General features: G+C 43.4%; 1 protein-coding gene across 6 annotated transcripts; it reads right to left on the bottom strand.

Annotated features, from left to right (window-relative positions):
- Window positions 1-5,677: 5,677 nt before the first annotated feature.
- Window positions 5,678-16,218, bottom strand: LOC119462696 (uncharacterized PE-PGRS family protein PE_PGRS3-like). Of its 6 annotated transcripts, none has more exons than XM_049672607.1 (5): window positions 16,091-16,218; window positions 9,659-9,970; window positions 8,761-9,583; window positions 6,156-6,219; window positions 5,678-5,809 (listed from the first exon to the last, which is right to left on the bottom strand). In XM_049672607.1, the coding sequence occupies exons 1-4, from the start codon at window positions 16,209-16,211 to the stop codon at window positions 6,201-6,203; spliced, it is 1,275 nt and encodes a 424-aa protein (XP_049528564.1). In that variant the 5' UTR covers window positions 16,212-16,218; the 3' UTR covers window positions 5,678-5,809; window positions 6,156-6,200. The 6 variants fall into 6 exon arrangements, with proteins under 6 accessions (XP_049528564.1, XP_049528563.1, XP_049528566.1 ...); XM_049672606.1 differs by having other exon boundaries at window positions 8,761-9,649; window positions 9,716-9,970; XM_049672609.1 differs by having other exon boundaries at window positions 9,716-9,970.
- Between the last annotated feature and the right edge of the window lie 221 nt (window positions 16,219-16,439).

Raw genomic sequence — 16,439 nt, 5'->3', positions numbered from 1 at the left:
CTTCATCACAAATCAACTCAGACGGAGCGGGCTTTCATTTAACCCATTAGCCCCCAGTGTACTTTTGAAAATAGAGCACTGTTTTCATTTCGAAAGATAACCGAGAAAAATACCATTTTCCTTAGTGCGCCCTTTTGCTAAGGAAGTTCTTGCCAAGGAATTGTAGTTTTATTGCAATACCAATTATATGGACACTCCAAGAGAATTTCTGCCGTTGGCGTCGCCGTCGCCGTGAGGTTCCGTGCGACGTCAATGGCGATGAAATCGTCGCCACGCGCCGGACGCTGCATGTGCGAGTGAAAGGGAGCGAGGGACGCGTGCTTTCACGGGGAGCGAACGCACGGCGGAGAACAAGCGCGCGTTATGCGCCGTGCTTTCTGAAGGGCTGCAGAAATAAGCGTCTCCTTCCTCCTTTACAATCACTATATATATATATATATATATAGAGAGAGATAGAGAGAGAGAGAGAGAGAGAGAGCAAACGCGACTTCTTCCGTCGCGCGAAAGGCCGTGGGGCGACGGGAGGGAGGGAGGGACGAGAGGCGACGTTTAGCTGCGGCACCAAATGCGTATTTATATAAAAACGTTGCGAGGCGAGAAGGTGGTAAAGACTTCCGACGCTGCTCGACGAGTTTTCCGTTCGGATCTCGTCGAAAACCTCCGAGCCACCTCCAGAGGCCCTGGCAACAGTCACCAACGCCGCGCGCGTTCGGTGCGAACGCGGGCAAAACGCCGACGGCGTAGCAACAGTTCTGCCCGTTGCTGGTGCTGCTGCATGTCCAAGTTTATACAGGTGATATAACTACTATCCTTAGTCCGTATTCTCTACTAAGTTGCTATCGCAATTGATGCTTCGCCTTTCGGGTGAAACTGCGACATTTTTTTTGTCAACTGCATGATGACCTTGATGTTTTTTTATCGGCAAGGCTTAATAAGGGCTGAACAAATCAGGCGTTGCTGTGCGCGCACTTTCTTATTTTTTCCATGCTCAGTAGTGACTTCTCTAAGCTGAGTTTTGTGTGTAAGACTTAGAAATGAATGTCATAACTAATAAATTCATGACATTCCACATACAAGCGATCTTTAAAGCGTAGCAAGAAATTGTATGCAGATGTACTTTACAAGTACGCTGAGTCTATGTGTATGCGAGAAGATTTTTTGTTTACAAAGCACATAGGACGTTTGTTTTCTTGTTCTAGTGCAAAATATTCGCATTAACCTAGTTACTATTCCTCCCAATCGCTTCCTAACTGCTGACAAAGATGACGATGCTGATGTGTTCACAGTCACTATAGTAGCAAATAATACTACAGTAAATTTAGATACATCAATAACAATTGATTTATTTTCTGAACATATTATGTAACAACAAATTATATTTTTCAAGATTTTATTAAAATTGCTTAATACGTGGGAGGAAACCGAAAACGAGAAAAAGGATGTATATTCCTCTATTACCGGATGAGCTCTGCAATAACGGAATGTTACGCTACTAGGGTACCGACCGTGGGGCATGTTATTTTATTTTTGTAGTTAATTAGTATTTAGTTTTATTTATTTAGTTTATGTATAGGCCCTCTCAAAATCTGAGTTAGCAGTTAGTGGCCAAATCTTCGTTTTGACTGTTCACCTTTACCCCTTTTGTACGCTGTTGGGTGTATGTTTCAATCCATCCAATGTCCAATCCGCCCTCGTGCGTACGAGGCATGTTTTGAGGCAACAACAGCAACAACAAAGGGTAGCTCGCATTCGGGAACCAGAGGCCGGGCCCACCTCACGATAAGTCAGATAATTATAGCGAAAGAGTCACCGAGCCAATCATGTAACATCATTACAGTGCAAGGTATTGGTTGTCGTCGCAGAGACGGTCACCATTATGTCGAATATTTCAACCGCCATTGAGCGAAATGCTGAATGCTTTAGTGTGGTATGGCTGCGTCAATTGTAAATATCTTATCGATATCACTTAATATAATAACACTGCGTGCGCCTAGAAAAGCAACACCAAACCCTTCCCCCGTACCTGCCGAAGTCAAATGTCACACACACGAAAGACATCTCCTCATTAATGAAACGCTAATTTTGCTAATAAGTGGATAGGCGGGTTAGTATAAAATTTCGTTTCACCAGTCAATGTAAGCCTTTTCGCTGTAAGACGTTCCAAAATACAGCATATCTTTGAGGGTATGCATCAGATTTTGCCTCTCCTAAATTTCCACCGTACATTGTAAAGTACCCGTCATCGTAGCGCATGAAAATATACAGTGTAATTATTAAAACTTTTACATTGCACTTACAGTGTGCAAAAACGGTTGGGTACCGAAAATTAATATCATCAGCTGGTATATTCTTCTTGGCCCTGAAGGGAGTTAATAGTGACTACGCTGACGACTTAATCAACGAAAATCCCAGACTTCAGCGATTACTTCGGCTCTGATCTAATTTATTGTGACAGCCGAACTCTCTTAGGTGGAGACCACGATCTTGTTTTCTTGCTCACAAATAATATTGGTGTGGTTGAAGTGTACTAGAAGCAATTGAATTTAAGTATGCCTAGCGTCCACGGGAAGGCCCCATTCTTTCGCGAGTTGTTACGTTAAAGGGTTTGCGCTTTCAGCTTCGGTGAGTCGTTTTCTTAATTCCCGTGTTCACGCGCACTGGGTCAACAGCAAGGAGACTTTTCTGAAATAAAGGCTTACGCGCGCACTGGGCAACAAGAAGGCGAAAAGACTTTCGCAACATTCGAAGTGGTGTGTCATGGAGATTGTAGTTCCTTCTTTAATTTCTCAATGTTCGCTTGAAAAATCCCATGAAAATTTTTTGTCGCGTAAGTAGCGAGCACTGTGTGGTTTTTCTCGAATTTTCCAAAATCGATGTTCACGCGAAAGGTTGTGATATAAGAAAAATTAAACGATTATTACGTATGTAAACGTGTGAGCTTGTCTATGGTACGTATCAATGGGTCTTGCCAAATATGATGCAGGATTTGTGTAAGCCAGAACTGCGGTCATTTTTGTTCAGATCATTTGCTAAAACAACAAAAGGAAAGTAATTTATTTGGGCAATGCTTCTTATCTTTGCTCCTAACATTTCCAAATTAGGCATTGCTTATCAATTGAAGGTGCTTCTAATGAAGTTTAACCTTCATGCCAACAACGTTCCAGTACCGTATATACCTGCAACATTCTTCAAGGGGCCCTACGTCAGCGCCAATATACCTCGTCACATGGTACTGTGGAGCCCCCACGTGTGATGGACAGAAATTAAAATGAATTGGATGTACCCCCGGTCGAGCAATTGTGGGTTCTCGGTTGGGTAGGGCGATTTCTTATGAATTTCTTTCGGTACAAGGACTTGCAAGAAGAGCAAATAGCGTACACAGTTTCTGTGTATAAAGTAAATGTTATATGATACACGCCGTATGTTACCGAGTAACTTAAGGCACCTCGTTTATTTTTTGTTCTATTGCAGTTAGACCCTACGAAATGAATTCTTGGCGCGTCAGTGAGAAAAACTAAGTATTTTTCTCGCGTGCAACCTTGCTTAATGTTTTTTATGCATATCTACATTATATTCGGCTTTACCGCAGTAAGGTTCTTAAATTTTAACTGCAGGTTGCATGATCTAGTGTTGTAAACATAGTATACCGCGTGAACCACTTTCGAAAGTGAGCCTTTCACGGCGGTCTTTATGCTAAGATAGCATCTGAAACCCTATGGAAGTGCTGATACATAATATATCTAACTTTTGTAGTTATGTACTTAGTTGCCAGCGGAACAGTGACGGCAGCGTTGAAAAATAAGACTGGCCCAACTATGCCAGCGCGCGAGCCTAAACAGTGCTATAAAGGTACATTCATCCGCAATTCACTAAGCAGTTCATCTGTCGCTTATCCATATATTGCGTGAAAGCTTCCAGAACCCAGCTCCAACCCTTCGTGGCCCTGCGAAGGCCCGCCCTAACACCATTGATTGGAGACTGAGCAAGTCTTGTATGAGCATTTTTGTGATTTTGCGAGTTCAGAAACTAGCGATTCCGCTTCGTCGACGTGAAAATTCCCCCAATGTAAACTCTAGAGGGTACATAGGTACTTGCGCCGATTTGACTGATCAAAGAGTTCCGTCCTTTCGCTTCAGCTTTCTTTCTTGGCACTACAATTGTGAAGAGAATGACCAGAAATACCTCATGAGTTACTATTATAGCAACTCCATGGTAGAATAAATAGCACGTTCAAGAAAGCAGCAAGTGCACCTTCCCGAACAGAGACATGCTCTTGCTCCTCCCCGGGTTATTAAGCAAGAACAAGGGAAGCCCGCTAGTTAAACCACGACACTGTTTGTAGGCTACATGGAATCGGCGCTCCAGATGACGCCAAAGTTAAGGCGGGTGAAATTGTTTTCTACGGGCACAACCGCTATGCTTCACAGCCCACAAAAGAGACCAATTCCAATAAACAATCAACGCATAGCTTTGGCTATATGCATAATGTCCAGCTACGTAAAATGACTACATTTCTCTCTTACGTCAAGCGATATTTGTACCTAAATTTACACTTAGCTCGTGCCAATAGTTTACGTTGACTGTTATGGCCTTGCATCAGAGAGAAACATCACTGGAGCCTTTTACAAGAGGCACCTTGGCTAAGCACCATGAAACACCTTCATGCCACGCCATTGCATCACCGACTGTTTTGGGCAAATTCTTCGGGTGGGTGCAAGGAAATTACACCACGTGCTCGCGGCGGAGACATTACTTTAGATTACATTACTGACATTACTTTGGGACTGCCCTGAGAATTCGAATACTTTGCGCTATTTTTCGTAGCCGTCAGTGCTGTGCACCAATGAGATGATCCACGCTGTGGATCCCTCAGTAGGAAAAGCCGACTTTCTGTGGTTTCGGCTTTTTCTAGCCGCTTTTCAAGTTCTTCGAGAAAGTCTTTAGAACAACAAAAGCTTTATAGGATAACTTATAGCTCTGCCTCATGACAGAACGGCTATATCAATGCTTCAAGTCGCCACCTGTGCAGTCTTGTGCAAACGTTTAAGGACCAGAGTTGACGCTAAAAGAAATTTTTCTTCGCAGTCTAGGCCAAAGACTGAAATCAAGGGGTACTGCCTACGTGCGCCTGGTTGAACAGCTTCATGCATTATATAGTTTTACATCGCATGACTTTGCTAGAAGAAATAATGTTCTTTTTCTTTTTTGCCGATGCCGTAGTCTCTGGACTATTGCACTTGACGGCACATGTTTTTTTTTTTAACTTTACTCTTTTTCGTTGCTGCCGAGCTTAAATGCGCAAATTTTAGGAAGTGCTTTCGAACCTTCCCAAATTATTAACACTTGAAGCATTTCACGTCCTTCCTTCAGCATCACAACTTCGTATTATGGTGCTTCCGTCCATAAAGCACCGATGGCAATGAAGGCCGCTAAATAAGAGTATAGCATGCTATGAGGGGACTGAAAAATGTCCTCAACCGCACACCGCCATCTTATATATGGTCCAAGTCGTGCGCAGCGTCGCAACCAGTGGAATCGAGATGCATGTTAGGCTAATATTTCACCTAAAACTGAACCAAGTACAAGCGAATTAACTTATGCCACTTTGTAAAAGTCTTGCCTCTGTAAATGCACTCATTAAAGTTATCTTGAGACAACAGTAACCGCAAGGCAATAGTTGGAAAGATGTGTTTTTTATTTGGAAAAATGTTATCAGAGTTGGTACTTTTTTATACAGTCCAAGGGAAGTCCGTAAGTCTTTTGTTGCTTCTGTTTTATTCAATGATAAAGTATTTCTTCACCTATGAATCTGTAAAAGAAAACGTAATTCACATAGAGTGTTTTGTAACTTTGGCTCGCCCAAAAGTACCAATAAGAAAGTTCGCGTGAATACTTACGTTAATTACTGTGGCAATTACTATGCAAATGTTAGCGTTAATAAATACACTTTGAAATCTGCATTGTGTTACCGTCTCATTATGGTATAGCCAGCTTCTGATGAAGATACGGATTAAGACGTGTGCTTCAAGTGGAAATATCTCTCGGGAGTTGTACTTGCGCTAACAATTTTTCCTTTCTTATACATGCAACTACCTTTCCATTCATAAATTAAACAATGGTTAAAGGGCAATATTTTATAGAAATAGTTAACGTACCTGAGCGATGGGCAGTTAACAGTATGCCGGAAACTTGTTCAGCTTTTACCCTATGGTCTTGAGACTGCAAATAAAAGCAAGCATGCTTCACTTCAGTATTCCAAGTAAGCTGCGTGCAAAAAAAAAAAGAAAAAGAAAAACGCCGGTGCTTTTAAGCTAGGCAATCGTTTATTCCCCGTTTGTGCGTCTCCAAGGAATGAACCAACAGAAGCAAAAATGGCGAATTCCAAGTCTAGATTGAGAAAATAATATATCAAAGCAACAATATTGGCTATGCCATAGCTAAAGAAACTTAGGAGGCATGATCGCAATACTGATAGTTTTTGCGAGCGACGCCACTACTGCGCACTACGAACATTAATAAAACTTGGATTATTTCAGTACTTGGGCGGGGGGATTGGTGTGAGCCCGCACTCACGTTAACCTGCTGCGCTATTTGTTAAACAGTTATCCGCATGGCGGTAAGCACTAGAGCCTCCACTTGTGCATGAATTTGTGTTCCGCCATCAAGCGACAGTCGGCCACCCAGTTCTTCATCGGCGTGCCTTGTTGGACCACATTCAACTGCCTTGTTCGATTTCACAACAGTGTCATAACTTGGGACATCGTCAGCGTACACTGCCACTAGCTCGCAATGAATCTTCCTGACATTGTGTCCCTTCAATTGCAGAAAGCAGATCACGGCTCATGCTTGAACCAACTTTCCTAATGGACGCTGCCATTCTTGGTATGATGTCCTGGTAGTGTTTCGTGCCAATATACGAAATACAATTTTGATATTCTGTTTTAACTAGAGAAACGTGCGCTCATTTCTACGCATTTCATTTATGAGTGTTTCAAGCGATAATACGAATTTATAAATGCGCCTAATCAGCGGAATAAAAAAAAGGAGAAACATGGCTGGGACAATTTTGTGTCGCTAATATGTAATCAGGGCGTGGTGAAAACAAAGAACTTTTAAGCTAAATTCCATCTTTAATGAAATGACCTACGCGTCACGAATCTCGATTTGCGGTTCCATAGCTAATGGTGCTTCAAATAACCTTTCTTTCTTTATTTTGTCTTATTTTTTCTTCGTTTCATTAGAGGTAGTCCTGTTTAAGCGTGATGCCCACGCAAACCGGCCCATGCTGTTGAGTACTCATATTGTGCCTTCTGAAGATCTCAGTGTTTCATTTTCCATTACGAGATTGCTTTTTACAAGGACGCTTTAGCTCTGGTACAAATCTCATTTTCCTATTTCAATATATGTAAAATGAGAAAAGTTATTTCTCTAGTTAGAAAACCGTGACACAGATTTGACTTAAGTTTATTGCATTTAGGAGGGAATGCTGATTTGAATAGACTGTATCCACCAGAAGATTTATTGATGCCCTTATATTTTTTATGAAAATGCTTAAAATCAGTAGCTTTACCAAAATTTAAACACTAAGTTTAGGAACCAGTAAAGTTACAAAAAAATGCCGTACTGTAAGCTGAATTCATTAGCGCGTCTCAACCGGACAAATATGATTTATGTGTTTGCAGGTTACATAAAAATGCCAATATGTTTAGGATGGTTTTGCAGAAGCGCCACTCGCATATTATTTGTATATTTCAGAGCGGTGTATGATCCATAATTGTTCTCCGCCTTAGAAGTTTTAATATGTTCAGTTTAACAAACTGGGATGCTATTTTTAGGGGGCTACAGAGTTATCAGGTTTATGATTCAATTCCAATTTTCTGATTTTCATGCTTTCGTACAACAATTTTGACTTTATTCAGAAATATGGTCACTATAGTCGGTAGATTCTAACTTTTTCTTTTAATTGCAACAAACCTGATAAAAGTTCGTGGAGTGGATATCCAGAAAAGCGCCCGTGTGCTTAGACAGGAGATTCATGCGGTAAAACCTCGTCCTAATGAGCAGCTGCCTATCACTCAGTAGCCGTTATAACCATGTCAAGATGAGGCACAAGCAAGGTTCTAACACTTTATTAGAGGAGTAAAACAAAGTTTTGCCTCATTCCGCGACAGGTGGTGGCTAATTCGCACCACGCGATATCGCCGGTATGTAATTCTTTTTCCAGAACAAGCTTTGTTACGCTGCGCAATTAGTTGGCTTAGTCCTGGCTGCCGGGGGTAAAATATTTGTAATTAGGCGATCTATATAAGGAAAGATAGTTTCGTTTCTCTGCATTTCTTTACAACGGAGTTTATTACGTCTGTCCTAAGGTATACGTCAAAGACAGAATTCATGGCGGAGAGCGTTATATGCCTCGAGTGGATCTGGAAGAAATACGTGCTAGAAGAGCCCCTTACGTGGGTACAAAGCAGTACAAAAGACAGTGCCTACAAAAACAGGCAGGCTGACCTGTGTCTTTTCTTTTACCACTAGGCATCAAAGAAAGTTCACTTTACGAACACTCAATGCATACTTCTTCAGAAAGTTTTCTTGACTTTGAGAAATCAACCAGAAATGTTAGTGCCACCTTCAGAAGGTTTTCTTGGCTTTGAGAGCTCAACCAGAAATGTTAGCGCCACCTTCGTGTTGGTGAGCTCGGCAGTTTTATCCAAAGCCTCGCACTTGTTCACGCAATAAAAAACAAAGAATAGTGGTACGTACCCCTTTCCACCAGTCACGGTGACGCTGGGTAGAGAAGGCATGCCAACGGGTGTGACGAGGTTGGTAACTGGTGCGGAAATTTTTTCTACAGCTCCGGTGATGGCAGGTGCTGCAGCCGTTGAGACAATAGTTGAGCTTGGGGATACAATCGGACTGGTAGTTCCCATTCCAAAGGTCCTAAAGCTGGGGCCGTATGAGCCGTAATAACCGAATGGACTGAAACCACCCCAACCACTACCGTACATTCCGGATAATCCAAGGGAGCTACCATAAGAACCAAAGCCTCCAAATGGACCATATCTGAATGAGTTTAGAGGAAACATCCCACCACCATACATCCCAGAGTAGCCAGAAAACGGGTAGCCTCCGTAAATGGTTGAAAGGCCAGAGTAGCCAGGGTAACCGCCAAAGAGGCCTGAAAGACCGGAGAGTCCTGGATAACCTCCATACAATCCTGACAGACCGCTAAGACCAGTGGAGCCACCTAGCAAACCGGAGTACCCCGGATAACCCCCAATCACTCTTACTGACCCTCCAAGACCACCGAGACCTCCGAGATAGCCTGGGTATCCGCTGTACAAGCTACTCAAGCCTGAGCTGCCACCAAGAAGCCCTGACAGGCCTCCAAGTCCTGAGTAACCTAAGCCTCCAAGTACTAGCGGTCTTGAAACACCACCGTAGAGCCCCGAAAGACCGCCCAATCCACCATAACCTCCGTAAAGCCCTGATAAGCCTCCTAGCCCTGACAGTCCAAGAGAGCTTCCATAAAGCCCAGAGAGTCCGTAAGAGAGACCACCGAGTCTGCCTAGTCCACCTAGTCCACCTAGTCCACCATAGCCTCCGAGCCCTGACAGTCCGTAAGAGAGACCACCGAGTCTGCCTAGTCCACCTAGTCCACCATAGCCTCCGAGCCCTGACAGTCCGTAAGAGAGACCACCGAGTCCGCTTAGTCCACCATAGCCTCCGAGCCCTGACAGCCCGTAAGAGAGACCACCAAGTCCGCCTAGTCCACCATAGCCTCCGAGCCCTGACAGTCCGTAAGAGAGACCACCGAGTCCGCCTAGTCCACCATAGCCTCCGCCAAGGCCACTAAGTCCACCGAGGCCGCCGTATCCTCCAAGAAGTCCTCCATAGCCGCCAAGTGACCCGCCTAGCAAGCCACCTGAGCCTCCCCAGCCGAGGTTGAGTAGTGCCTGTCCTTGCACTGCGGCTGTAAAAAAAAAAACAAGCAAAATATTTTTGTCGGAATTGGTTCATGTGTTCTAACGCCAAGAAGCAGCATGTCAGCAGGTGTGAGGTAACGGTAGATTACCAGCATATAGCACATAGCAGGATATTAAGGATTATGAAACATTTGAGCACGCGTTACCTATGTAGGAATATAATCACTGCTATTTTAGATCAGAATATACACATTTTTGTTGAGAATACAGCTAGGCTGCTGTGCACACGTCTGAAAGGTTTATTTGTATTAGTCACCGTGCCGAATTCGCCCCAGCTAACAATTTCATTTAGGGCCTCCTAAACTTCTTAAATGGTTGGGTGCTTAATAGGTGGAGACGTAGTAGAAGATAAGCTACATTAGAGCCGGTTATTTCAACATACAGTTAAATACATCCTGCAGCTTCCCCTCAAACATCGCTTAAGCATTCAATAAAGACGGCAGCATGCTAAGGCTACGAGAAAAGGATATCAAAAAGAAAAAAAAGTCTGGCTAACCGAAGAAGTGTCTAAGTATGCGCATAAGTAAAGTAATGGATTTTACCAGCCTGCCATAAAAAAAACATTCGCATACATACATGGGCCCGAAAATCTTTGTTCGGCTCGAGCCACTAAGGCTCGAGCCACTACGCGATGCAAACGAGTAGTTGCTGAGAACGTAGTACCACATACCAATAAAATGAAAGGCTCTGGTCTAGTAAGAAATAGTGTACATCAGTTAAGTCACACCTCTACTCTGTGGGAAATGACGATGGAGCAAGTAATTTGGCTATTTGAAAAGCATGTCTCTCAAAGTTGTTTAGCCTGTCGGATAAACTTTCTCGTACTTCCTCGTATTGCAGACACTGGAAGCGATAGTTCTCCACATAAGCATTCTGGGGTGTCACAATATAGGTTGATGGACTTTTTCTCGCATGGCCCAAAGCCAAGGTGTGTAAGCCATGGCTAGCCGCTAAGGTGCATAAAATTATACGACGTGTGGTCAGTTTTCACGTTTACTGAGAATCACATAGCTTGATTTACTCAATATAGTAATAAGAGACCACCGAGTTACCGAGAAACAAGAGCCACCGTGTTTGCTTTCATTGTTATCAAGGGTCCCGTACGGGACTCGAAACGTCAAGTTTAATTTTTTTCCAATACATGTATTTCCTTGGCGAGTGTTCGCTTTATTTCACTACAATATAGCAATATTGTTTCGGTCAGCTAATAGAACAGCATGTCTTCAGAGAATTCTGGAATCATTGCTGCCATTCAATGGGACAGATTATAGGCGGTTGATCACGTTCAAGGAATGAGAATAAGCCGCCAGTCAGTTGGCTACCTCGTTATTGGTTAAGCGGGTGTGACTACGGAATCACTGAAATGGCTGAACGACGAACCAATTCCCGATTTTCAAATATTCAAACATCATTTTTTGTGTGAATCTCTGGACTTATCAGCACCACAGAAGGGGCTTTCCGAACTGCCAACGAGAATAGTGTAGGTCGGTGCTACAAAGTCATATGCCTCGCTGGGAATTAATAGGCTGATAATAGCGCAATGCGTCACAGATTCCTCCTGACCTTTTAAGTACTGTAGCAGGGAGGAGATGGTTATCATTTTGCACTATTTTCCAGATGAATACGAAGAAAAGTTTCATAAAAGGGATAGTGTTATGATATTTTTTACTATTTCTTGGGTCGCATGAAGGTCCTAGACCTCTGTACGCTAGCAAAAATAATGGAACGCCTCCGCGCTTCGTAAATAATTTGTTATAGTATCTTTTCTACCGCTAGTTTAAGTTTATTTTCCCTGGAGGATACTGTGCTGTAACATCATGATACAGTAAAGGGTCACGTGAGAGCAGGACATTGCCACATTTTGACACTCCCTCCGGCTCGCTTGGTCTCCCTGTGAGGGTCAACGTAGCAGCACCGGGGTCACCAAGTGAGTCGAAGGGAGCGTATAAGTGCCACAGTGTAGTGATCCCATATTACCACATACTGTGTCATGACATCACAACAGAGTAGAGGCACAACCAGAACTTGTTCTGGAAATGCACCTCAATTGAATTATTTAGTACGCTCTGAGGCTTGCCAGTGTCTTTCTGGGATTTAGAGGTGCCAGACCATCACCTAAAAAACAACAACAACAACAAAGAGTCGACAATAGTGTGCCCGTACCCCTTTCATTGAAAGATCTTGAACAAACGGTTCCGCTGGGCCGTACGTTCCACTGTGTTATTTTTTCTCTCAATTATATTCATTTGATATCATCCGTTCCACCAAGTGGCCGATCCAGGTGATAGAGGGGACGCGGCTTTTATGAGCTTAATGACAAAATGCAAGCACAATGAAAATAAAGTGTGTAGTTACATTATGCGGCGCTTTGCCTCACTTATAGCAAGGCTGTCCAATGTTGTGCTAAGCCAATCAATAAATATTCTGACAGTCCAAGCATGCAGATTAATCAGCGTTTCATGAGACGACTTAGACAGTCATTGCATTATAGAAAATGAGGCAGCAATGGTCTGGATAACAAGAGCGAAAGTGTACTTTAAGCTACAAATCTCATGGACCCAGTTATGACCTGCAATGCACTATAATATGCCGAGGGTTCGAATGATGCATTCCATAATACAAGATCTATGGGTACTACAAGAAAGCTTTCGGTGCAGACTATTCCCAAGCATCCGCAAATCTGAAAAGCAAAGTTATCTGGTATAACCTATGACCCATAACCTGAAGTCGCAGGTATGAGCATTGTTTTATGATTGAATGTTTCGGCAAGAAATATAAATATGCTGGACAAGCTTTGTGCCCCCATCAAGGGTTTCTTATTCCTTATTCAGTAATAATGTCGATAAGTTAATTTACCAACCCTGTATAATGAGTGACCTTTGTTTTTCCAAATGCAAAGCCCCCACTTAGACTAAATTTTAGATGTTCCTCTAAATTTGAAAATTGCAGTGAAAAGTGCGCTGGCTAAAGCGGCAGGTTCGCATAGACTTACTATAATTACCTTTAGAGGAAGATTGGGGCATGGGTACTGTAACAACCGCACAGACGCTGCCATGATGTAATTCTCATTGTGGCCAGCACAATTATTTTTATGATGGTTAAAATAATCTTGTATAGAACCAGATATGCTCGAAATACATATTGTGTAAGACAAGCATCTGCGTGTGGCATGTACGTATGAATTGATTTAAAGTTCATTCCGCATATTAGAAAAAAGAAGATATCTGAGAAATTTTTTATAATTTGGCCATGCTCTAGTGTGTATCTCCAGAACCTTTAACTAGATGGCGCCACCTAGTCGTGCAAGTCTCTGGTTCGCGAGCTTTGTGCTAGTCGCAATCTCGTCATCTGCGCGTACTCAGAACTAAATTTTACCAATGCTAGACGTGACAAAGAAAGCTCTGTTAAATACCATGAATATTTCCCGTTGCACCTCATTATTCAGTGATATTTTGCACTACTATTACTCAGAGTTTGAGTTGAGGTTTGGAGGGCATTTGAGCAGCTTGTGAGCGATGTGTCGTGGCCGCGCAGGCCTCCACAAGCAGCTGAAGCCCTAATTGGGGTTCGTTGTGTGGAACGGGATCCTGTGTTGTTATATTCTGCTGGAATAGTGACTGGTTGTAACCGTGTGTCTGTGCTAGCTCTTTCTTTCTCTCTCTCTCTCTATTTTCCTCCTATATCTCTCTCCCCAGTTTCCCAGTGAGGGTAGCTAACCGGCTTTCGCGTTCTGGTTAATGTACTTGTCTCTAACCTTTCCTCTCTTTTTTTATGTGGGCTGGGAACTGTCAGTCCCCGCCGCGCCACTACCTAACAGGGATGAGGCAGTGGCGTCATCATTACCAACAGAAGACTAGGCATAAGTCAGTTATTGCTTCAGGAGAACGCAACCTGACAGCCATCTATGTCTGTGTATTTAAGCATAACACGCTATGCTCACTGCCACAAGCGGCATTGTACATCTGCAGCCTGTATAGAATGTTGATATGTTGTAAGACTAACAACAGCTGGCGTTTTCATTAATTTTACCCAAAATGTGGCTATTTTTAGAGCGGGAATTTTTCTTAAGGCAGGTAAAGTGCAAATAAAACAGACAGCGAAAAGAACGAGAACATACAGAGTGCTTGTCTTCGTTCCTTCCCCTTCCTTAGGATGTCACCGTACCAACTAGCTCGGCTACAGACGCTAGTTCAGGGATTTTTCTGTTTTATTCCCTCCTAAGCTAGGCTATCACTAACGTCGTTCGCATTCTGCATCTCGTTACCTTCCCTTCGAAATCTTTCAGTTGCGATGGTTGGTTATTCTTGGTATTAGCACGGCTCACGAGTGGAAAACGATATCCCAACTTTATGTACGAACGGGTCTTTCTTCGAGCTGTCGTCGCTTGCACCACGTCTCAATGTGGTGCTTTTATTAGTTGCTGAATGTTCTGATTATGCTAAATGTGCTGCATCACATTCATGAAGACCCTTTTGTGTCATTTGGGTCTCTGAGATGTCTAATAGCGCAAAGTTCCACTTTTGGTTGCAATATATCGTGCCAAAATCCACAACCCTGCTTCGGTTGGCTCTGTGTAGCAGAAAACAATCTCAAAGCCTGTGCTTTGTGCTTTTGGGTATTTCGGGCAGCTGAAGTGATTGCTGAGCCAGGAATATGCCATTGATGCCATATTTTGGACACCACCTATTATATTCGGTGCTGGCACTGGTTCATGTAGTCTAGTCTTCAAGCTCTCGTTTGTTGCATCTTTGGTAAATAAAACATCATGCATAAGCACTTGCTACTAAACTCGTGCTGTTTCGTCGTAGTATGCTGATGTGTTTGGTATAATTGTGAGAAACACCGCTAACGAACAGTAAAACAGAGAAGCGTGTTTGCAACACCACAGTCTTAATTTCGGCTGAGACGACGAAGAAGAGGCGAGTAGTAGCAATGCTCAATGATGTGTTATGAAGGTGCGTTTGGATGATGGCGCCGGCTTCGTGGAAGAGGAGCACTGGCCGATGCGTGCTGTTGTAATACGTGACGTAATGGAACAGTGTCACGTTTTGGTAGACCTCGTACGTAGATATGATCGATCACGCTACCTCCTCTCAATGCGAACCATTATCAACCGTGATCAAAAGCACTCCAGCGGCGACTGAGTATGGCGCGACCACGCGGGCCCTATGTTGAAAGCTGATCTGTGATAGGACAGGGCGTGCCGAGTGCTGATAGCTTTGTGCGCGCTGTGTTCTTGCCGCTTAGTGGTAGCGAGAGGCAGCACGGAGTTGAATTCGCTCACTGCTGCGGGCCCTATCTGAAAGCGATCGTCTTACGTGACGGAGCGTTAGACGGACTGACGGAGGGACGGACGGACGAACAAATTTACTCTTTTAGAAGCAAAGCAGTAGCAAGACAGGAGGAAAATACGCACAGGTTTGCCATTAAAATTCCGGACGAAACAGCCGTCACTCCTGGAGTGAAAGTTAGGTGGCGCCACAACATCATGCCGCAGCAAACCCGCGGGATTTGGCGTGACAACATTAGTATCGGTGCCTTGCTATTGCTAGTTCGTCAACTAATGCGGGAAGCCGCACTTGAGGAATACGGACAAAAGAAACCTGGAAACTTGCTTTTGGAAGTTCTTTCTGTTACAGTTCTATATTAAAAACCTTTCTTTTTTCGCCAAACTCCTTTGATATTGACTTTGTCTTAGCTGAACAACAAAACGAACACAAAAGAAAGTATCCATGCAATAATTCTTGCTTTCCAGCTAAAGGTTAATCGTGAGGCCTCGCTTGCTCAATAGCAATATCAGTTTCATTAGCGCAATCTGCAATTAGTGCTACGCCATATATTCGTCTGAAGGGCAACACTCGTCCCAGTCGGGGCACCGCCATTCTTAAGATGGCGCGATAAATATTTGGGAGGCTGATATGAACTATGGAGTTTATGTCTCGCGAAAAACGATGGAGTGGTGTCAACCTGCAGTTACACTTCTTCTTCTCTCTTCTCCTTAAACATGTATATGTTTGTAACGACTAACTTTAAAGCTAAAGCACATAACATTAGAGTAAGTACAGTTGACTCCCGGGCATAGACTTGTTACGAGACTATATACTCACCAGTGCCGAGAATGCAGAAGGCGATGGCCAGAAGCTTCCCGTGCATGTTTGAGAATCGCGTCTGTGCTTTTTCCTCAACGCTTACCGATCGAGCGTTGTGGTGTGATTCGGCGACAGGCATCGGCTATATATACATCTGTTGACTGCGATCCCAGCATTCCTTTGTGTTCAGGTGTTGTGCATCGTGGAAGTGATTCTCATTGTTCGTATCTGTTCCTATATTACGCAATGACAGAACATCAAGGGCAACAAAAAACAATAAAACAAACGTCATCGCACCAGGTTTGCCTAATAATGGCGCCGGAAACGCTTGGGTAGCCAATGTGAGAGAAAAAAGAGGAGGACATTG

The sequence above is a fragment of the Dermacentor silvarum genome, chromosome 8 (genome assembly GCF_013339745.2).
Source record: "Dermacentor silvarum isolate Dsil-2018 chromosome 8, BIME_Dsil_1.4, whole genome shotgun sequence".
NCBI lineage: Eukaryota > Metazoa > Arthropoda > Arachnida > Ixodida > Ixodidae > Dermacentor > Dermacentor silvarum.
This window is presented reverse-complemented; position numbering and strand designations above follow the sequence as displayed.

Excerpts from the sequence above, each read along its gene's own strand:
- LOC119462696 (XM_037723994.2), bottom strand. The coding sequence starts at position 16,211 with ATGCCTGTCGCCGAATCACACCACAACGCTCGATCGGTAAGCGTTGAG. Across the intron at positions 9,971-16,090 it reads CTTCTGCATTCTCGGCACTG|CCGCAGTGCAAGGACAGGCA; the intron begins GTGAGTATATAG and ends TTTTTTTTACAG.